Below are 24,554 nucleotides of genomic sequence, written 5' to 3'. Positions count from 1 at the left end.
CAACATAAATCTTTTCCCTACCTGATAGCTTCTTCCACAGACTGGCCAATAATATTGGAAGAAGGACCTGGCTGAGATAATGGTGTCAGGCTTATCACCCACTTCACTGGCTTGTAGTACTCATCACTGGAACTTAACAGATAAAATAGTGTGGTCAGGAAAATTATCTGCAAAACAAAGGACAGTACCTCCTAAAATATCACATTTGGAAACTACAGGAAGGAAACATAAATGGAACCAAGAATATGCTTTACTGAAGAAGGAGTGTGACACGTACTCATCTGTGTGTACATACCAGAGACAGAACAAAGTTGAGGAGGGCAGTCCCGCTGTAGAAGAGGATGGCCAGGAGCGTGGTGACAGTGGTGAAGAGCAGGCTCACGTTCCGGCTCATCACGATCCACAGGGACTCTAAGATCTGGCGAGGAGGGAAGGCTAAATATGAGAACTCATCCTCAGGAAAGAGGTTTCTACAGCTCTCTAGTGTGCTCTCATGGAGTGTTTTACTACCATAAACTGAAACAACAAGAACTGAGTATTATTTTATCTGAAAACATTTGAATGTTGATTAGTAAGGAAAATGGTTAAGTAAATTATGGTGAATGTACTACAAATAATAACAGGCAGCCATTAAAACATCTCTATTGGGCTTCCCTGGTGGCGCAGTGGTTGAGAGCCCACCTGCCGATGCAGGGGACACGGGTTCGTGCCCCGGTCCGGGAAGATCCCACATGCCGCGGAGCGGCTGGGCCCGTGAGCCATGGCCGCTGAGCCTGCGCGTCCGGAGCCTGTGCTCCGCAGCGGGAGAGGCCACAACGGTGAGAGGCCCGCGTACCGCAAAAAAAAAAAAAAAAAAAAAAAAAAAAAAAAATCTCTATTATAACACAGAAAAATATTTTATGATACAATGCTAAGTTTAAAGAACAGGACAAAGAAGCTTATTTATAGCATGATTATAACTATGAAAATGGCACGCATAGAAAAAATACCTACAGGAGAATATGCCAGAATGCAACCTGTAGTTGTATGTAGCTTGTAGGACCACAAGCACAGGCCAAGAAATTCTAACATTAGTCTGATTAGCTATACCTCCCCCACCGACTTGCCATCTTCAACTTGGAACCAACAACAAACACAAAAGCATCACTTCAATGACTTCACTAAAGTCACAATAAAAGAAATGAACAGATGGGGTCAGAGCTCTGCAGCTGACAACCTTTCCTCAGACAGATAATGACCCTATATCAAGACGTATTGAGTTCATCTGATCCATCACCTGCAAATTCACTAAAACCAGATGTTAATACATGTTAAATATTACTGAAAGAAGATGTATAATATCTATAACACACCTACGTGTTTTCACGTAGGTGTGTTATAGATATTTCCTATCTCTTCATGAACTTAAAGTCCCATATGATAATGTCTGTTCTATTATTCTCCCCAAGAGGACTATCCTTCCTTTTAATGAAAAACAAGGAAGCAAGATGATCAGAAAAACACCTTCCATTATAGTTTTCAAAATGCTCGCATAAACCTCACAGCAATGCAGCGAGGGAGGCAATGTAGATGATATCATCTTTATTTTACAGATATACAAACCGAAGCTCAGAGATTTTTAAAAACTTGCCCAAGGGCATGAAGCTAATAAGTGGAACTAGACCTAGGACCAGAACTCCTAATGGCTGGTTTTATTTTGCTGCCCTTTCCAAAAAAGAAGTTCTGGTTTTTGTCATATGCTCAAGTTATACCATCTCTTCCATGAAAGGCCTATCCATTCCTTTCCTACCTCAAATGTACCACTTATAAAGGCATATTTTGTTGTCCTCAGCATTTCTTGCAAACCTCAGCTCAGCCTTCATAAGAGGACTTTGGCAGGCTAGTTTCATTTACAATAACTCCTTACATAAAATCTTGAAAATGCTTCATGATGCCTACAAAAATATGCATGATTGACTGTTTGACCTTATGGGATAAAGAATGAATGAATACTGCCACTGATTCTAAGAAACAAACCAACAATGCCCTTACTTGTGATTTTTACAAACATTCTTTTGGGGAATTCAGTCACTTTGGAATTTTTATCAAAAAAATTTTTTAAATAGTTTCTGGGTCATACTGATAGGAAATACTCTGTGGTAATTCTTAAGAAATTAACTGAATACATTAATTGTAGACTGGTAGTCACTGACAATCTAGTAACTTTTCTATGTACTCAAAGGGATTAGGAAGAAAGGTTCAGAAAAGAAGAAAGAGATGCTGGGTATTATAAAACCAAAAAGTTCAATCAAGGTCTGACCTTGACAGTTTCTTAAAATTTGTTCTGATGAGATAGGTGGTGATATTAAAGAATGTAACTTTTTTAATACTGTATAACAAAACGTGTCAATATTTAGAATTAGATATTAGTGAACCAATATTCCAAATGACCAGTGCACATTACAAAATCATGTAAGGGTAGAAGATCCATTCCTAGCCAAGATAGATCAAGGGACCTTAATATAGGGGAGTAGAAAAGGTTCACTGATACGGTTTCAAATTCTACACTGCAACTAACCTTTAAGAAATACCATTTGTTGAGTTTTGGTGTAGTATCAAAGAATAGTCACGATGATCTGAAAAGGTTATTAAAAGACTACCCTCTTTTCCAGCTATATATCTGTGTGAGGCTAGATTTCCTCATATACTTCAACCAAAACAACATATTCCAACAGACTGAATGCAGAAACAAATATGAGGTTTGCAAAATTAAACAGGTTTGCAAAAATGTAAAGAAAGCCACTCTTCACACTAAATCATTTTTTCTGTTTTGGAAAATGGTTATTTTTCAGACATAACAAGCATGCCCTTCATGTCAACAAGTAACGTTATTTTTTAGTGAATTGATAAATATTTTTAAAGTTCTCAGTTTTTTTTGTTGTTGTTGTTGTTGTTTTTTTGCGGTACGCGGGCCTCTCACTGTTGTGGCCTCTCCCATTGCAGAGCACAGGCTCCGGATGTGCAGGCTCAGCGGCCATGGCTCACGGGCCCAGCTGCTCTGCGGCATGTGGGATCTTCCCGGACCGGGGCACGAACCCGTGTCCCCTGCATCGGCAGGCGGACGCTCAACCACTGCGCCACCAGGGAAGCCCTAAAGTTCTCAGTTTTAACTGCTAATACAGTAAGTATCAATAGAACCTACATCAGCAAAAGCTCTTTGGAGTCCTCACACCAAAATCTGAGAGCCACTGGACTACAGAAAACAGAGGGAAGGGATCATCAAAAACAACATTATTAGAATTGAAGGACATGAATTTCTAGATGTAATTTCAAACTGTTGTAGCTACATTAGGCGATTGGGAGAAAGGGAAAATGTGAGTGCAGGGATGGGTGAAGGGACTGGGTGAAGGGACCAAAGGAGTCGTAAGAAAACCCCAAGGGAGCTGTAAGGAAGCACTGAGGGACTTGTATCTTCATCTTCCATGTTAGGAAGCCAAAAGATAATATTGTAAAACCAAGAAAGAGCAGCATAAACATTATTTAAGAAATTTAGAGGTAAATACACAGAGAAAGCTAAAAGAATTGAGAGCTCTTTTTGGAGAATGAGACTGAAGTGGGGAAGCACAGAGCAGGGGCACTGCTATTTTTTATTAAAAACCTTAAAACATTTTTGACCTTTAAGCTATGGTCATCTATTATTTTGATAAAAATTAAATTTTAAAAATATCTAGCACAGCAAACCTCCACTTTTATTAACATGATGAGAGTTACAAGTTTATTCACAAGAGAAGTCTTCTCATCTCTGTGAAAAGCCACAGAGCAAGATACCTCACAAAGTAGGCTATGGAATGAAGAATAGTTGCTGAAACTTGGCAACACGGCAAGCTGTTCCTTTGATCCTTTGGTAAACAAGGCAGAGGTGGGTGGTTCATGAGGGAAGGACAGGTGGGATGATAATAAGCGAAGCCTTTAAACGTCCAGTCTCTCTAATGTGACTGGAACCATATTTCCATCTGCCACAGGGCTTCACCCACCAAAGGTGGCTCCCTCTCTAGTGGTCCAACTGGGAACATTCTGGTCAGCCTAGGGGACAAGGATACCATCTCAGAATCTGAGAGCCACAGCATTACGTGTGCTACCTGAGTCAGCATCTTTTGGTTACTCTTCAACCACAGGAGGCATCAGGGAGTTACACCTGAGGCCTATGGCTTTTGGACATCTTTCTAGTGCATTTCGAACTCTCCAAACTGTAACTGTCATGGCATTAAAAACAGGGTACCGAAAGGCCTTTCAGTGTGTGAAGAAAACTGGGAATTAGAGTTTCTGTTTTTGTTTCTAAGTCCAGTTTAACTATAAATACTATTTCTTACCGAAAGAAATGTCTCAATGTTCTCATGGACAAAGGAAGCGATATCCTGCCAGTCCAGAATGTCTCCCAGCCAGCTATTCTGACGACTTATGTGCATCTTGTGTCCTTTGAGCCTTCCAGAGTGCGTTACATTCTATGGAATAGAACAGTTCAGACATGAAATCTCCATCTTAACCTAAAGAATAGGAGGTAAAAATAGCCTATTTTGTTTTAGGTCCACTTGAGCAATTTAGTAAGTGCACAAAGGTGAAAAACTTTTTATTATTTAAGAAATCAACAAAGAACTCCACCGAAAGACCTGAAATATATTTTTCTGTTTACAGTCTAGTTACTGTGTCTCATTCTAGCTTAAAAGCTTCCCTTCTAAGTATGTTCATGAACACACTTTACCCGTCAGTATGTTCAACTGAACAGGAACGCAGCATATACTTTCATCTTATTTTTCCCTTTTAGCCCCTCTAACCTTTCTCTTGGTCTCCCAGTTTTGCTTTTTTCCTCCTTTGCTCATCTCTCTTATTACTCCTCCATACACGCTAAAGGAAGCAGAGGGGAAATATGAAAAGGTACAGCTAAAACCAATACAATGTTATATGTCAATCATATCTCAATAAAACAGGGGAAAACAAGGGTCGGGGGAATCCAGCTTGTCTATCTGGAAGAGAATTACATTGGCAGAAATGCAGGAATAACAGATTTGAAAGAGTGATGTGATGTATAAACAAAGTGACTGGTAAGGTTAAAATTTAGAAATAGAAGTAGATTCTTAACATTCTTGTGTTTCCATTCTCGCACTTTTTTCAAACAGCACTGTGATGCCTGCCTTCATTATGCAATGAAGACATTAGATCCTAGTAAAACAGGTAAAGAAAGCAATGCACTTACCCACTTACAAACCTATGCTTTTAAAACACTGACCACCCTGGACCATAAGTGAAGCTCAAAGGGGGTGAGGGACAGTAAAAGCTGTTTGTCTGTAAGCAGAAGCCCCAGAGTCAGCAGAAGAAGTGGATGCAACCTTTCCAATAGTGTGGCTCTTCAGCAGATATCTACCCAGAGATCCCCCAGTTAGTTTTTTTTTTTTTTTTTTTTTTTGCGGTACGCGGGCCTCTCACTGTTGTGGCCTCTCCCGTTGCGGAGCACAGGCTCCGGACGCGCAGGCTCGGCGGCCATGGCTCACAGACCCAGCTGCTCCGTGGCATGTGGGATCTTCCCAGACCGGGGCACGAACCCGTGTCCCCTGCATCGGCAGGCGGACTCTCAACCACTGCGCCACCAGGGAAGCCCGCCCAGTTAGTTTTAACTCCCAGTTTTGGAAAGCCACAAAAACCATCACTGTTCCTTCGACTCCTCCTGGGGCAGGAGTACACAATGCCAAACAGGTCACTGAGCAACAAATTCAAATTTAAATCAAGCCCTCCTACCCCCAAACCCCAAGTTAAGAGATTTATTTATGTTTCTCTTCTGTTTAGATCAACCCAGGGAGAAACCAACCACGAACTCTGCCCCACTCTATCTCCTTCCCCTGGATGGGCATCTTCCACAGCACAGCTCCTAATGGCCCACAGGCCTTGCCAACGCAGTGTACAGAACAGCCTGGCACAACTAGCTGCTTTCAAACCATCATTTTTATATTTAATGAAAAATGATACTATTTTTCGTCATAAATTCTGAAATTGGAGTACATCAGCACAAGTAGCATTAAAGGTTTATTTAAAATAAAATAAATCTCTCTAAACTTTTGCATCTATTTTCACTTCCTCAAAGAGAAAATTTCTTAGTCTGAAGCTGTATTGTCCCAAATAGTAGCCACTACCCACATATGGCTACTGAGTACCTAAAATGTGGCTAATCCAAAAATGGAAAAAATTTTATATATATATATATATATATATATAAAACCTCATTAAATTTTTTTATTCATTCCATATGGAAATGACATATATTCGGTATACTGGGTTAAGTAAAATACATTATTAAAATTAATTTCACCTGTCCTAGTTTTTTTTTAAATGTGGCCACTAGAAAAATTAACATGTATGACTTGCATTCATTACATTTCTACTGTACAAATCTGCTCTAGAGGATGGGATGCTGTTGATGGTAATGAACAGAGGATGGAATACTGATACACCAGAGACTGGTGGGTTCTGCCGTGGAGACTAATCATCAATTCAAGCTGACTTTTAGTGACCTGAGGTTTAAGAACCTGCAGCTTGGGCTTCCCTGGTGGCGCAGTGGTTGAGAGTCCGCCTGCCGATGCAGGGGACACGGGTTCGTGCCCTGGTCCGGGAAGATCCCACATGCCGCGGAGCGGCTGGGCCTGTGAGACATGGCCGCTGAGCCTGTGCTCCGCAATGGGAGAGGCCACAACAGTAAGAGGCCCGCATACCGTAAAAGAAAAAAAGAAAAAAAAAAGAACTTGCAGCTTAAAAATGTCAATAAATAAAACCCCAATGTTAACACAATCCTACCTAGTCAATGAGTCCATAAAATAAAAGGACACTATTAGTTTACAACTGAAATCCTTAGCTAAAATAACTTACCTTTACAAACCAAGAATGATACAGTCTGTCCCAAAGTTCTAGCACCTGCTTTTCAATTACGGCAGTATTGTTCACCTTATCTCCAAGAATTTTATGAAGCTGGAAGAAATACAGATATAATCTGGTTTAATATTTCAGGCAACAATTCAGTAAAATTAATACATGCTGGGTCTTTATATTTGTACCAAATCAAACTAAAATGTTCCAGCCTATTTAATTGCCTCTAACCACATTATGTTCTTTTCTTAAACTCTACTTCTCAATATCCCCAGTAAATTTCCTCTCTCCCATCTTTTTGCTTCTTTTTTCTTTCCTTTATTCTTAGGTCTCTAAGAGAGCTTCTTTAGGTTTTAAGAGAATTAAGCCATGCTTACTGACTTTTCTGACCTTAAGTGCCCTCAGTCTTCTCTGCTAGCTTACTTCTCTGACCTTCAAAAGCTTAAGTGCTGCAGGAATCTACCTTTGGTCCTCTTCTAGCTATATTCTCCCCTTAGGCCATGTTATGGGCTTAATTGTGTCCCCCGCCCCTAAATTCTTATGCTGAAGTCCTAACAGCCAGTACCTCAGAATGTGACTATATTTGCAGATAGGGTCTTTAAGGAGGTAACCAAATTAAAATGAGATCATTGGGGTAGGTCCTAATTCAATATTACTGTGTTCTTATAAAAAGAGGACATGGGCTTCCCTGGTGGCACAGTGATTGAGAGTCTGCCTGCCGATGCAGGGGACATGGGTTCGTGCCCCGGTCCGGGAAGATACCACATGCCGCAGAGCGGCTGAGCCGGTGAGCCATGGCCGCTGAGCCTGCGTGTCCGGAGCCTGTGCTCCGCAACGGCAGAGGCCACAACAGTGAGAGGCCTGCGTACCGCAAAAAAAAAAAAAAAAAAAAAAAGAGGACATTAGGACATAAACACACATAGAGGAAAGACCATGTAAAGACAAAGGCCATCTATAAGCCAAGCTGAAAGAGGCCTCAGAAGAAACCAATTCTGCTGACTCCTTGATCTTGGACCTGTAGCCTCTAGAATTGTGAGAAAATTAATTTATGTTATTGAAGCACAAAGTTCATGGTACTTTGTTATGGCAGCCCTACCAAAACTAATACAGTTCATCTCTACCAATCACATGGGTACTATATGATATTCAAACTTCCATCTACAGCCCAGATCTCTCCCTTGAGCTCCAGCTATGTATGTGCAACTGCATCTCTACTTAAGATATTTAATATGCCCTGAAACAGAATTACCAATCTACATGCAACACCTACACCGCACTACCACCTCCAATTCTTTTCATCTAAGCGTACAGCTAACCTTCTAGTTGGACAAACCAAAAACTTCCTTCCCTTGCACTCCATAACCAATCCATGAGCAATTCATGTCAAGACAACCTCAAAAACATATCCCAAATATGACAATTTCTCTCAATTCCCACTTCTGCGATCTTAGTCCAACTCGTCAACATCTCACCTAGACTATCAGAATAATCTTTCAATTGGTCTCCCTGCCTTCTTCATTCTTGCCCACTCCTCCATAAAGCAGCCAAGATGAGCTTTCAATATCCTAAATCTGGTCATATCCCTGTTTTAAAGTCCTTTGTAGCTAAATTAAAATCCCAAGTTCTTTATGACCTCAAGGCTTGTCTCATCACCACATCCCCTATTCCAGCCACAGTGACCTTCCTTTCCCTCATTCAAGCTCCTTCCCATCTCAGGGCCTCTCAATTTTCTATGCCCTCAACTTGAAACATTCTTTTCGAAGACCTTCATAAATTGCCTCCTTCTCACCACTCAAGTCTTAGTGAAAACATTACCTTCTCAGAGGCATTCTCTGGCCATTCTAGCTAAAGCATCACTTGGAGTTACTCTCTACCACATCACTCTGTTTACTCTGGTCACAGCACTTTCAGATCTGAAACTTTTGTTTGCACGTTTAATGCTGGTCTCCTTTCACCCGGAATGTAAGGCTCTAGGAGAGCTGTAACTCTTTCTGGTTTACTGCTTTTCGCCAGCATTTAGAACAGTGCCTGACATGTTTGTGCACTGGCTGTCATCTTCTTCATTCTTGTCATCAGAGAAGGGACACAGGAAATGCACTCATTACTTATTCTCTTGCTGTATCAGGGCAGTATCTCTAGGTACAAATTTTAAAAAGAGAATACAAGTAGAAAGGATAGTTAAAGCGAGGATGTTGTATGACACAGGCCTAGAGCCCGTGCTCTGCAACAAGAGAAGCCACCGCAATGAGAAGCCCGTGCAAAGCAATGAAGATAGCCCCCACTCGCCGCAACCAGAAAAAGCCCATGCATAGCAACAAAGACCCAACGCAGCCAAAAATAAAAATAAAAAATAAATAAATTTTAAAAAAAGAAAAAGATAAGGTGACCATATGTACATGGGTTTATCTCTGGGCTTTCTATCCTGTTCCATTGATCTATATTTCTGTTTTTGTGCCAGTACCATAATGTCTTGATTACCGTAGCTTTGTAGTATAGTCTGAAGTCAGGGAGCCTGATTCCTCCAGCTCCAATTTTTCTTTCTCAACATTGCTTTGGCTATTCAGGGTCTTTTGCATTTCCATACAAATTGTGCAATTTTTTGTTCTAGTTCTGTGAAAAATGCCATTGGTAGTCTGATAGGGATTGCGTTGAATCTGTAGATTGCTCTGGGTAGCACTGTCATTTTCACAATGTTTATTCTTCCAATCCAAGAACATGGTACATCTCTCCATCTGTTTGTATCATCTTTAATTTCTTTCATCAGTGTCTTATAGTTCTCTGCATACAGGTCTTTTGCCTCCTTAGGTAGATTCCTAGGTATTTTATTCTTTTTGTTACAATGGTAAATGGGAGTGTTTCCTTAATTTCTCTTTCATATTTTTCATCATTAGTGTATAGGAATGCAAGAGATTTCTGTACATTAATCCTGCTATTTTACCAAATTCATTGTTTAGCTCTAGTAGTTTTCTGGTAGCATCTTTAGAATTCTCTATGTATAGTATCATGTCATCTGCAAACAATGTCAGTTTTACTTCTTCTTTTCCTATTTGGATTTCTTTTATTTCTTTTCCTTCTCTGACTGCTGTGTCTAAAACTTCCAAAATTATGTTCAATAACAGCGGTAAGAGTGGGCAACCTTGACTTGTTCCTGATCTTAGAGGAAGTGGTTTCAGTTCCTCACCACTGAGAACAATGTTGGCCGTGGGTTTGTCATATATGGCTTTTATTATGTTTAGGTAGGTTCCCTCTATGCCTACTTTTGGGAGAGTTTTTATCATAAATGGGTGTTGAATTTTGTCGAAAGCTTTTTCTGCATCTGTGAAATTATCATATGGTTTTTATTCTTCAATTTGTTAATATGGTGTGTCACGTTGATTGATTTGTGTATAATGAATAATCCTTGCATTCCTGGGATTAACTCCACTTGATCACGGTAGATGGTCCTTTTAATGTGCTGTTGGATTCTGTTTGCAAGTATTTTGTTGAGAATTTTTGCATCTATGTTCATCAGTGATATTGGCCAGTAGTTTTCTTTTCTTGTGACACCTTTGCCTGGTTTTGGTATCTGGGTGATGGTGGCCTCACAGAATGAGTCTGGGAGTGTTCCGCCCTCTGCTATATTTTGGAAGAGTTTTGAGAAGGAGAGGTGTTAGCTCTTCTATAAATGTTTGATAGAATTTGCCTGTGAAGCCATATGGTCCTGGGCTTTTGTTTGCTGGAAGATTTTTAATCACAGTCTCAATTTCATTGCTTGTGACTGGTCTGTTTATATTTTCTATTTCTTCCTGGTTCAGTCTCGGAAGGTTGTGCTTTTCTAAGAATTTGTCCATTTCTTCCAGGTTGTCTATTTTATTGGCATATAGTTGCTTGTAGTAGTCTCTCATGATCCTTTTTATTTCTGCAGTACAGCTGTTACTTCTCCTTTTTCATTTCTAATTCTGTTGATTTGAGTCTTCATTTTTTTCTTGATGAGTCCGGCTAATGGTTTATCAATTTTGTTTATCTTCTCAAAGAACCAGCCTTTAGTTTTATTCATCTTTGCTATTGTTTTCTTCATTTCTGTTTCATTTATTTCTGATCTGATCTTTATAATTTCTTTCCTTCTGCTAACACTGAGTTTTGTTCTTCTTTCGCTAATGCTTTAGGTGTAAGCTTAGGTTGTTTACTTGAGATTTTCCTTGTTTCTTGAGGTAGGATTGTATTGCTATGAATTTCGCTCTTAGAACTGCTTTCGCTGCATCCCATTGGCTTTCGGTCGTCGTGTTTTCATTGTCATTTGTTTCTAGGTATTTTTTGATTTCCTCTTTGATTTTTTCAGTGATCTCTTGGTTATTTAGTAGCGTCTTGTTTAGCCTCCATATGTTTGTATTTTTTACAGTTTTTTTCCTGTAATCAATGTCTAGTCTCATAGTGTTGTGGTCAGAAAAGATACTGGATATGATTTCAATTTTCTTAAATTCACCAAGGCTTGATTTCTGACCCAAGATATGATCTATCCTGGAGAATGTTCCATGAGCACTTAAGAACACTAATGATGAAAAATTTGAAAGTGAAATTAAGAAAACACTCCCATTTACCACTGCAAAAAAAAGAATAAAATATCTAGGAATAAATCTACCTAAGGAGACAAAAGACCTGTATGCAGAAGTTATCAGACACTGATGAAAAAAATTAAAGATAATAAAAATAGATGGAGAGATATACCATGTTCTTGGATTGGAAAAATCAACATTGTGAAAATGACTCTATTACCCAAAGCAACCTACAGATTCAATGCAATCCCTATCAAACTACCACTGGCATTTTTCACAGAACTAGAACAAAAAATTTCACAATTTGTATGGAAACACAAAAGACCCAGAATAGCCAAAGCAATCTTGAGAATGAAAAACGGAGCTGGAGGAATCAGGCTCCCTGACTTCAGACTATACTACAAAGCTACCGTAATCAAGACAGTATGCTACTGGCACAGAAACAGAAATATATATCAAAGAAAGCCCAGAGATAAACCCATGCACATATGATCACCTTATCTTTGCTAAAGGAGGCAAGAAAATACAGTGGAGAAAAGACAGCCTCTTCAATATGTGGTGCTAGGAAAACTGGACAGCTACACGTAAAAGAATGAAATTAGAACACTCCCTAACACCATACACAAAAATAAAATCAAAATGGATTAAAGACCTAAATGTAAGGCCAGACACCATCAAACTCTTAGAGGGAAACATAGGCAGAACACTCTATGACATAAATCACAGCAAGATCCTTTCTGACCCACCTCCTAGAGAAATGGAAATAAAAACAAAAATAAACAAATGGGACCTAATGAAACTTCAAAGCTTTTGCACAGCAAAGGAAACATAAACAAGACCAAAGACAACCCTCAGAATGGGAGAAGATATTTGCAAAGGAAGCAACTGACAAAAGATTAATCTCCAAAATTTACAAGCAGTTCAGGCAGCTCAATAGCAAAAAACCAAACAACCCAATCCAAAAATGGGCAGAAGACCTAAACAGACATTTCTCCAAAGAAGATATACAGAATGCCAACAAGCACATGAAAGAATGCTCAACATCATTAATCATTAGAGAAATGCAAATCAAAACTACAACGAGGGGCTTCCCTGGTGGTGCAGTGGTTGAGAGTCCGCCTGCCAATGCAGGGGACACAGGTTCGTGCCCCGGACCGGGAAGATCCCACGTGCCGTGGAGCGGCTGGGCCAGTGAGCCCTGGCCACTGAGCCTGCACGTCTGGAGCCTGTGCTCCACAACGGGAGAGGCCACAACAGTGAGAGGCCCGTGTACTGCAAAAACAAACAAACAAACAAAACTACAATGAGGTATCATCTCACACCGGTCAGAATGGCCATCATCAAAAAATCTAGAAACAATAAATGTTGGAGGGGGTGTGGAGAAAAGGGAACCCTCTTGCACTGTTGGTGGGAATGTAAATTGATACAGCCACTATGGAGGACAGTATGGAGGTTCCTTAAAAAACTAAAAATAGAACTACCATACGACCCAGCAATCCCACTATTGGGCATATACCCTGAGAAAACCATAATTCAGAAAGAGTCATGTACCAAAATGTTCACTGCAGCTCTATTTATAATAGCCAGGACAGGGCCTTAGAAAGGCCCTGTCACAGTCAGATAAATTGTAGCTGGACCTGTGTGTATAATAGCCAGGACATGGAAGCAACCTAAGAGTCCATCAACAGATGAATGGATAAAGAAGATGTGGCACATATATACAATGGAATATTACTCAGCCATAAAAAGAAATGAAACTGAGTTATTTGTAGTGAGGTGGATGGACCTAGAGACTATCATTCAGGGTGAAGTAAATCAGAAAGAGAAAAACAAATACTGTATGCTAACACATATATATGGAATCTAAAAAAAAAAAAAAAAAGTTCACGAAGAACCTAGGGGCAAAACGGGAATAAAGATGTAGACTTACTAGAGAAGGGACTTGAGGATATGGGGAGGGGGAAGGGTAAGCTGGGACAAAGTGAGAGAGTGGCATGGAAATATACACACTACCAAACGTAAAACAGATAGCTAATGGGAAGCAGCCACATAGGACAGGGAGATCAGCTTGGTGCTTTGTGACCATGTAGAGGGCTGGGATTGGGAGTGTGGGAGGGCAGGAGAAGCAAGAGAAGAGATATGGGGACATATGTATATGTATAACTGATTCACTTTGTTTTAAAGCAGAAACTAACACATCATTGTAAAGCAATTATACTCCAATAAAGACATTAAAAAAAAAGTGTATTCTGTTGTTTTTGGATGGAATGTCCTATAAATATCAATTAAGTCCATCTTGTTTAATGTGTCATTTAAAGCTTGTGTTTCTTTCTTTATTTTCATTTTGGATGATCTGTCCATTGGTGAAAGTGGGGTGTTAAAGTCCCCTACTATGATTGTGTTACTGTCAATTTCCCCTTTAAGGCTGTTAGCCTTTGCCTTAAGTATTGAGGTGCTCCTATGTTGGGTGCATAGATATTTACAATTGTTATATCTTCTTGGATTGATCCCTTGATCATTATGTAGTGTCCTTCTTTGTTTCTTGTAATAGTCTTTATTTTAAAGTCTATTTTTTCTGATACGAGAATTGCTATTCCAGCTTTCTTTCGATTTCCATTTGCATGGGATATCTTTTCCCATCCCCTCATTTTCAGTCTGTATGTGTCCCGAGGTCTGAAGTGGGTCTCTTGTAGACAGGATATATACGGGTCTTGTTTTTGTATCCATTCAGTCAGTCTATGTCTTTTGGTTGGAGCATTTAATCCATTTACATTTAAGGTAATTATCGATATGTATGTTCCTATTCCCATTTTCTTAATTGTTTTGGGTTTGTTTTTGTAGGTCTTTTCCTTCTCTTGTGTTTCCTGCCTAGAGAAGTTCCTTCAGCATTTGTTGTAAAGCTAGTTTGGTGTTGCTGAATTCTCTTAACTTTTGCTTGTCTGTATAAAGGTTTTAATTTCTCCATCGAATCTGAATGAGATCCTTGCTGGGTAGAGTAATCTTGGTTGTAAGTTTTTCCCTTTCATCACTTTAAATATGTCCTGCCACTCCCTTCTGGTTTACAAAGTTTCTGCTGAAAGATCAGTTGTTAACCTTATGGGGATTCCCTTGCATGTTATTTGTTGGTTTTCCCTTGCTGCTTTTAATATTTTTTCTTTGTATTTAATTTTTGATAGTTTGATTAATATGTGTCTTGGCATGTTTCTCCATGGATTTATCCTGTATGGGACTCTCTGTACTTTTTGGACTTTTTTGACTATTTCCTTTCCCATGTTAGGGAAGTTTTTGACTATAATCTCTTCAAATATTTTCTCAGACCCTTTCTTTTTCTCTTCTTCTTCTGGGATCCCTATAATTCAAATGTTGGTGTGTTTAATGTTGTCCCAGAGGTCTCTGAGACTGTCCTCAATTCTTTTCATTCTTTTTTCTTTATTCTGCTCCGCGGTAGTCATTTCCACTATTTTATCTTCCAGGTCACTTATCCGTTCTTCTGCCTCAGTTATTCTGCTATTGATTCCTTCTAGAGAATTTTTAATTTCATTTATTGTGTTGGTCATCATTGTTTGTTTGCTCTTTAGTTCTTCTAGGTCCTTGTTAAACGTTTCGTTTATTTTCTCCATTCTATTTCCAAGATTTTGGATCATCTTTACTATCATTACTCTGAATTCTTTTTCAGGTAGACTGCCTATTTCCTCTTCATTTGTTAGGCCTGGTGGGTTTTTACCTTGCTCCTTCATCTGCTGCATATTTCTCTGTCTTCTCATTTTGTTTAACTTACTGTGTTTGGGGTCTCCTTTTTGCAGGCTGCAGGTTCATAGTTCCCATTGTTTTTGGTGTCTGCCCCCAGTGGGTGAGGTTCGTTCAGTGGCTTGTGTAGGCTTCCTGGTGGAGGGGACTGGTGCCTGTGTTCTGGTGGGTGGGGCTGGATCTTGTCTTTCTGGTGGGCAGGGCTGCATCCGGTGCTGTGTTTTGGGGTGCTGTGAACTTAGTATGATTTTAGTCAGCCTCTCTGCTAATGGGTGGGGTTGTGTTCCTGTCTTGCTAGTTGTTTGGCATGGGGCATCCAACACTGGAGCTTGCTGGCCGTTGCATGGAGCTGGATCTCAGTGTTGAGACAGAGATCTCTGGGAGAGCTCTCACCGATTGATATTACATGGTGCAGGGAGGTCTCTGGTCGTCCAATGTCCTAAACTCGGCTCTCCGACCTCAGAAGCTCAGGCCCGACACCTAGCCGGGGCACCAAGACCCTGTCAGCCACACGGCCAGGTATGTGGGGATTTTCTTGTCTTTTGGGAAGTCTGAGGTCTTCTGCCAGCATTCAGTATGTGTCCTGTAGGAGTTGTTCCACATGTAGATGTATTTTTCATGTATTTGTGGAGAGGAAGGGGACCTCCACGTCTTCCTCCTCCGCCATCTTGAAGGTTCTCCAACTCATCCATTTAAGTGTATAACTCAACAGTTTTTTAGTACACTCACAGTTATGCAACGATTACCAAAATCAATTTTGGAACATTTTCATTCCCGCAAAAGAAAACTCCATACTCTTTAGTAATCAATCCCCCATTTCTCCCCAATCCCCCTACCCCTGAAAACGACTACTCTACTTTGTTTCTGTAGATATGCCTCTTCAACACATTTTACATAAATGGATGTGGTCTTTTATGACTGCTTCCTTTACATAGCCTAATGTTTTCAAGGTTCGTCCATGTTGTAAAATGTATCAGTTTGTCCTTCCTTTTTATGGCCAAATAATATCCCAGTATGTGGATATACCACATTTTATTTATCCATTCATCAGTTAATGGACATTCAATGGTTGCTTTTAGATATTATCCCTGTGTCTTGCAAATGAGGATCACAAATATTTTACAATGTTTCGTAGCAATATCATCTCTCTTCAGCTGTCTTCCCTTCTAGACTCTTGAGCAAAAGGTTTCAAACCTATCTTTTCTCTAAGTAATTTGAAATTTACTTCTTTAAAATCTAAGGCACATTTCTCCAGCTATCCAAATTCCCCTTCTTTATCCTTTTCCCAAATACGTAAGAATTCCAGAATAAAAATTTCTCCTGAACAGATAATTCAAAAATTAAATGCTATGCTTTCCATAGAATAAGTCAGGCATATATACATATAAAAGTCTAAAAGCTTCTGCAATGACTGGATCTTTCTTCTATATTAGTTCTGAGATGCATATCCACATACAGTGGACCTTTGACCAACACAGGTTGGAACAGCACAGGTCCACTTACATGTGGATTTTTTTCACTAAATATGTACTACAGTGCTCCACAGTCTGTGGTTGGTTGAATCTGAGGATGTGGAACCAGGTATATGAGCACCAACTGTAAAGTTATATGGGAGTTTTTTGACCACAGAGAAGGTCAGCGCCTCTAACCACCACATTGTTCAAGGGTCAACTGTACTTAACTTTCATTTATTCAATAAATATATTTTTTAAAACTTCCATGTGACAGTTGATTTGGTTATCTGGCATGGACGCCAGAAGATTAGTAACACATTTTTCTCTTAACTTTTAAGTTGACCACAATTCCATCCTCAGGTTAGCAGATTACTGCATGTACAATGTCATTTCCAAGATACCTTTTTTTTTTGAGATTTTGTTTTTGAATTTTAAACAAGAAATCACACACTAATACTTTTTTTCTGGCACACATCTCACTGCAACAAATCTTGTCAATCCCTAGACAATCCTAATTACTTCAATACATTAAAACTTCAAATTACCTTCATTTCCACAGGCAAAACTAGGGGGAAAAAAAAAGAGATATCCCAAATCCATATCATGGAGTCTGATCTTAGCTGTGATAGCTGTGCCTTCTCCTCTGTCTTTCATCTCCCTTTCACTAAGCTTCAGCTTCCTGTCTCTACATCTTGGATCACATAAATACCCCTTCTTAAAATACACTCTTCCTTCTCTATATTCATCCAGGACCTATCATTCCATTCCTTCAAGGTTTATCTCAAGTGCCACATTAAAGCACTAAACTCAGTTCCAGGCACACACTTCTAGCATACCACAGTAGAAAGAGCAAGGGATTTGGAACTACTCTTCAGTTTGAAACCAAGCTCTGCAATTTACTACATGACCATAGGGAATTTACTTAGCTTTGCTAAGTCTGTTTCCTCATCTATAAAGGGGATAAAATAATTCAGACTACAATAAGTTTTCTTGGAAAGATTAAATGAAACAAATTGGAAACTGCCAAGCACAGTTATCAACAAATAATAAAATATAATATGTGTTAATACTTTTTTCTCCACAAAGCCTTATTTGTCCACCCAAGCTTAGTGATCATTCTGTTCTAAAGCACAAATAATGAATCAGAACTATCTTGAACATGAAACAAAAGGCCTACCTCTCAGATTGTTCAGGCTATCAGCACTAATCAATATGATCATCCAGAATGTTTAATTTCATTGTATATTGCTTGTTGACTTGCAGATTTAAGCCTATCTCAAAAACAGAAATTGTTCTAAACAGAATCTCCATTTTTGCTTTATCAAAGCAAGAATTCACTACCAATGAAGACCCTGCAAAGAGAAAGCTGCAAAAAGAGGCTCTTCCCTTACCTTGTGGGTTATCCATTCTCGTCCATACTGATACACATTGTTAGCCGCGGAATTAAGGGCTCTTTGGACTACCTGAGCCTCAGGAAGCCAACTAATTTAAAATAAAGAAAGAAAAAATGAAAAACTAATATAGTGCACTGCACCAAACTCTTGGAACTTAATTTTTTAAACACCGATGAACTGACATCACACACTTACAAATGTAATAATCTTATAGTATAATAATATGAACAGGAAATTTGGATCTCTAAATAGAGATGTGACTTGGGAGAAATTAAGAGCTTTTAAATTACTCCCGTATTTATAGATTCATTAGTGGTTTGAAGAGACTGTTGAATATTTTCAGTTACATGGTACTACATTTTAGGGGAAAATTATAACCTGTATTATTATTCAAAAGTGTGAAATTCACAGAGGTATCTGAATAGATCCCTAATGACTAACAAACATCTATTAGGCCTGATAAAAAAAAATCTTGCTGGCTGCTGTGAAAACACTTTGCCACTGTATTCATGCAGGTGTCCGAAGAACAACAGATAAAGAGGAGCTGCTGTGAGGCCAAGTCAAAGGCTTTGGCTCAGTCTAGACCTCCTCACAACCAGTGCCCTCTAGGAGACATGGGGCCAGAAACAACCTGAGCAACCTTTGCTGGGACAAACTGGGACACACCTTGGTCTTATACCAATCACGGCCTCTAAACTGAGCTTCTTGCTTCAGATATTTACTACATCAGACAATCACTAACTCTCCTAGCCTCAGTCAAAAGGTATCCCTCAGGTGAAACCAAGCTCCTACAATTAGGACTGGCCTACCCTCATCTTCCTGGGTAAAGATTAATCTCTATCACAGTATGACGTACCAAGAGAACAGTCCCAATTAAAAACAGCTTCATCTACTGGGTTCCTCCCCAGTAAGGGCAGGGCTAAGTGACGTTCAGTACCATCGTAGTGCCATCTCCTAATGCAGGTCCTGAGAATCAGCAGGCTTGAGACTAGTGAGTAGTAAGTAGAAAATGAGTTCTAGACTAACAATACTGTCCAGGAAAAGAATTAAGAGGTGTTCCAACTTCAACTTCATTTTCTCTGAAGCTCTACTAGGCTGATCCTACCCTAAGTCTTTCTAATTTATACTTCAGCTCACCAAGCACATCCACAGGAAGTCGAGGTACCTATGTAGGGCACACAAAATGTGTACCACACTGGGAGACAGTATATCTAATCAATTCTTAACTGTATCACCTCCACTAAGAGCACCCACGTGAATTTCCCACAAGGTCAACTGCCATCTTCAGGACAAGAAGCCACTGAGTACTGAGATTTGCAAGAAACTATTCATTCATGACCACCCCCCGAATCTGCTGCAAAAGAATCAGACCTCCCACAAATTACTGGAGTCTAAATAGCTTTTAAATTCTTTCCTGCATAGAATATTATTCAGCAATAAAAAGGAACTTGCTATTGCTACATACAACATCTTCAGTGGACTTCAAGGGAATTATGCTAAGTGAAAAAAGCCAATCTCACAAGGCTGCATACTCTATGATTAGATTTATGTATCATTCATCAAACAACAATATTATAGATACGGAGAACAAAATACTGGTTGCCAAGGGTTAGGAATATGTTGGAGGAGGAGGTAGAGGGTAGGTGTGGCTAAAAGGGGTAGCATGAGGGAGCCTTGTGGTGATGGAACAGTTCTGTATCTTGACATGGTGTTGATAGCTAACGGGAAGCATGATAAAACTGCAGAGAACACATATAATATACACGCACATATACATACACAAGTGCATGTAAAACTAGTGAAATGTTGATTTCCTGGTTTTCTTATTGTATAGTTATACAAGATGACAACAACAGTAGAGAAGGTGGGGCGAAGAGTCCAGGGGACCTCCCTATACATTTCTTTGCAAGCCCCTGTGAACTTTATAATTATTCCCACATTTAAAAACAAAAACAACTGGGCTTCCCTGGTGGCGCAGTGGTTGAGAGTCCGCCTGCCGATGCAGGGGACACGGGTTCGTGCCCCGGTCCGGGAAGATCCCACATGCCGCGGAGCAGCTGGGCCCGTGGGCCATGGCCACTGAGCCTGCGCGTCCGGAGCCTGTGCTCCACAACGGGAGAGGCCACAACAGTGAGAGGCCCGCGTACCGCAAAAAAAAAACAAAAAAAACAACCAACTTTCTGAACTACTCTGATCTGGGGCTCCCCAGTTTGTGTGTGCCTTCAAAACAATAGTAGAGATAGTACTATTACAATTGAAAGCCAGTACAGAAGGGCTCTGGACTTATTTCCACTACAGAAGAATGACCACCAAAGAAAAAGAGCCCTCTTCTAAGGAGATAATTAAGGCTGCCGAGTTTTTAACTTCACTCCAGATCACTCTCCTGAACTGTACACCAACATAACCAATAGCCTACTAGATGCCTCTGTTGACACTTACCATAAACACCTCAAACTCATCAGGTAAAAAGTAAGTGAATTAGTTTTCCCCACCATATCTGCTTCTCTGTTTCCTATCTTGGTGAATCCACCATTATCCACTAAGTTCCAAAGCTTGAAACATTAGAGTCACACTAGGTTTCGTTTTCCTATACCCAATTAATCACCAACTAACCCCCTTAAGATCTTACAGATCTGTCTGTCCTGTTCACTCCACAACAACGGTCCACAATTAAGAGCTTTACTGCCTCTCACCTAGTTTTACCCTAGCTTTTAACTGGTCTAAGAGGCTCAAGTCTTGGAACACCTTCCACCTTTTCTCCACAGCACAGAGGGAGACTGTTACAGAATAAAATCTGATCAATGTTACTTCTTATATCCTTCACTAAGACAATGAACATACCTATCACTCTCAGAAGTTTCCCTGCGCCCCTCTGTACTCCCTCCCTGGAACCCACCCCTATCCACACACAGCCACTGATCTATCTGTCACTAGATTAGTATTTTCTACGAACTTAACATAAATGGACTCATATCATATAGACTCTCTTCTGCTTGACTTCTTTCATTCACCATAATTATTCTGAGATTCATCCACGTTGCCGCACGAACTGACAGTTCATTTTTGTTTAATGCTAAGTATTATTCCCTTGAATGGATATACTACAGTTTGTAACTAATCAGAAATATTGAGAACAAGCACTGAGTATGCTCTGGGTAATAGGAGATAAGTGGGTAGAAATATAACAGAAATCCTTCTGAGAATATTTAAATATGATTCTAAACCAAGTTCAAGGAATGTCCTAAGCAGGTTTTATATAAAGAAATAAAGTCAAGTCAAAGGAAAAAACCAAGTTAAATCTCAATTTATAATCTTAAAACTGGCAGAGTATTTCCTAAAATAAATTAGTGACCACCCTGGCATTAGTAAAAAAGGTCATGTAATTTGTCATCAAGTTCAATTAGGTGAACAGCATAGTCCAGCTGAACACTCTCCACAAAGACATAAAAACCCTCTCACAGAAGCCAAATTAAACAAGTACACAAAGAGATCCTCTAAGACAGGGGTTAGCAGATTTCTTCTGTAAAGGGCCAGAATGTAAACAAATATTTTAGGCTTTTCGGAACATATAATCTGTATCACAACTACTGAATTCTGTCTGCCTTTGTAGCCCCAAAACAGCTACAGACAACATGTAAATGAATGGGTATAGGTTGTTCCAATAAATCTCTATAAGAACAGGTGGCTGGATTTGGCCCTGAGCCACAGTTTGCAACCCTGCCGCAAAAACGATACAATATGGGAACACTGCTGACTGTGCCATGGGGGACTGTCACAAATTCCTTAGCCTTTGATCCTGCATCCTCATCTGTGAAATGGGGATAATCTCTTCAACCTACTGAGGAACACATAACACAATGTAGGTGAAAGCTTAGTAAGTCACAAACACGTGGAAAACTGTGAATCTCAATTCAAATATACGAACTCCCCCCTCCCCACCATCCCATTACATGCTATTCTTATGCAAAAATGACAACATTCATCAAAGCCTTGGCAAATTCTTTTCTCTTCCAAGGTAACTGTATCAATGAAGATCATTTCATGCAAACAGACATAGAACCTTGGCCAACCATCTCTATTTTTGTCAAAACAACATTCTTACTTTGCCCACTCAGGGTGATTTGCTAGAGTTTCATTAATCAAATTGCTTGTGACTTCAATCATGTGTACACTCTCTTGATGTACCTGTATTATGGATAAGAAGAGAAAAGAATCTCAATAAAAATTAAACCCAATTTAACATTTATTTTCTACACTATTATTGGAACAATGCTTTTAGAGTCAAGTAATTATACATCTTAGTTTCAATTAACTTAGAGCCCTCCACTGAATAGCCGCTATCCATAATGTCCTAGGACACAAACTATGGGAAATAAATTGTGCAGAACAGCTCCCTATCTTCAAGCTCAGCAATGGGGGGAGAAATGTAAATAGATACAAATACTTCCAAATATATACAACATAAACATATAGATATATTTAGTTCACATAAGTGTATGTGTGTATAGTGTATGTATGTGTGTGTGTGTGTATATATATATGCAATATCAACACTACATGGGCTTTAGAATTATAAGGCAATGTGAGACATACAGGGAAATAATCAACCGAGTAAGGTTTGTGAGTAAAGTAACCCAAGTGAAAATGAATCTCAGAATTTATCCCCCTCAAAATGAGGGGGATAAAAAAGGAGAAGCCAATGTCAAGGAACATGTTCTATATGATTTTACTATTTTTAAAAGTATTAAATGGAGATTGGTTCAAGATGGTGGAGTAGAAGGACGTGCACTCACTCCCTCTTGTGAGAGCACTGGAATCACAGCTAACTGTTGAACAATCATCGACAGGAAGACAATGGAACTCACCAAAAAAATACCCCACATCCAAAGACAAAGGAGAAGCCGCAATGAGATGGTAGGAGGGGCAGAATCACAATAAAATCAAATCCCATAACCACTGGGTGGGTGACTCACAAACTGGAGAACAATTATATCACAGAAGTCCACCCACCAGAGTGAAGGTTCTTCACCCCATGTCAAGATTCCCAACCTGAGGGTCCAGCAACATAAGGAGGAATTCCCAGAGAACCAGACTTTGAAGGCTAGTGGGATTTGATTGCAGGATTTGGAAAGGACTGGGGGAAACAGAGACTCCACTCTTGGAAGGTACACACAAAGTAGTGTGCTCATCAGGATCCAGGGGAAAGCACAGTGACCCCAGAGAAGACTGAACCAGACCTACCTGTTAGTGTTGGAGGGTCTCCTGCAGAGGCAGGGGGCGGCTGTGGCTCACTAAGGGGACAAGGACACTGGTAGCAGAAGCTCTGGGAAGTACTCCTTGGTGTGAGCCCTCCCAGAGTCTGCCATTGGCCCCACCAAAGAGCCCGGTAGGCTCCAGTGCTGGGTCGCCTCAGGCCAAACAACCAACAGGGAGGGAACCCAACCCCACCCATGAGCAGACAATCAGATTAAAGTTTTACTCAGCTCTGCCTGCCAGTGCAACACCCAGCTCTATCCACCATCACTCCCTCCCATCATGAAGCTTGCACAAGCCTCTTAGATAACCTCATCCACCAGAGGGCAGACAGTAGAAGCAAGAACTACAATCCTGCAGCCTGTGGAACGAAAACCACAATCACAGGAAGATAGACAAAATGAAAAGGCAGAGGACTATGTACCAGATGAAGGAACAAGATAAAACCACAGAAAAACAACTAAAGGAAGTGGAGATAGGCAACCTTCCAGAAAAAGAACACAGAATAATGATAGTGAAGATGATTCAGGACCTTGGAAACAGAATGGAGGCAAAGATCGAGAAGATGCAAGAAACGTTTAACAAGGATCTAGAAGAATTAAAGAACAAACAGAGATGAACAATACAATAGCTGAAATGAAAAATACACTAGAAAGAATCAATAGCAGAATAACTGAGGCAGAAGAATGGACCTGGAAGACAGAATGGTGGAATTCACTGCCACGGAACAGAATAAAGGAAAAAGAATGAAAAGAAATGAAAACAGCCTAAGAGACCTCTGGGACAACATTAAACGCAACAACGTTCGCATTATAGGGGTCCCAGAAGGAGAAGAGAGAGAGAAAGGTCCAGAGAAAATATCTGAAGAGATTATAGTTGAAAACTTCCCTAACATGGGAAAGGAAATAGCCACCCAAGTCCACGAAGTGCAGAGAGTCCCAGGCAGGATAAACCCAAGGAGAAACATGCTGAGACACCGAGTAATCAAATTGACAAAAATTAAATACAAAGAAAAATTATTAAAAGCAACAAGGGAAAAATGACAAATAACATACAAGGGAACTCCCATATGCTTCACAGCTGATTTCTCAGCAGAAACTCTACAAGCCAGAAGGGAGTGGCACAATATACTTAGGGTGATGAAAGGGAAAGAACTACAGCCAAGATTACTCTACCTAGCAAGGATCTCATTCAGATTTGACGGAGAAATCAAAAGCTTTACAGACAAGCAAAAGCTAAGAGAATTCAGCATCACCAAACCAGCTTTACAACAAATGCTAAAGGAA

At 39.9% G+C, this 24,554-nt stretch overlaps 1 protein-coding gene across 1 annotated transcript in view; it reads right to left on the bottom strand.

The window, feature by feature from the left end:
* The window catches only part of TMEM245 (transmembrane protein 245), a gene marked incomplete at its 5' end in the record, with an annotated part of 100,249 nt that overhangs the window by 29,467 nt on the left and 46,228 nt on the right, over positions 1 to 24,554 (bottom strand). The window contains 6 exons of the mRNA XM_082842774.1: positions 22 to 167; positions 296 to 418; positions 4,350 to 4,481; positions 6,892 to 6,990; positions 18,013 to 18,103; positions 22,118 to 22,200. Coding sequence (XP_082698900.1) covers positions 22 to 167; positions 296 to 418; positions 4,350 to 4,481; positions 6,892 to 6,990; positions 18,013 to 18,103; positions 22,118 to 22,200 — 674 coding nt within the window. The remainder of the gene's footprint in view (positions 1 to 21; positions 168 to 295; positions 419 to 4,349; positions 4,482 to 6,891; positions 6,991 to 18,012; positions 18,104 to 22,117; positions 22,201 to 24,554) is intronic.

Source organism: Leucopleurus acutus (assembly GCF_964270905.1).
Source record: "Leucopleurus acutus genome assembly, chromosome: 7".
NCBI classification, from domain to species: Eukaryota; Metazoa; Chordata; class Mammalia; order Artiodactyla; family Delphinidae; genus Leucopleurus; species Leucopleurus acutus.
This window is presented reverse-complemented; position numbering and strand designations above follow the sequence as displayed.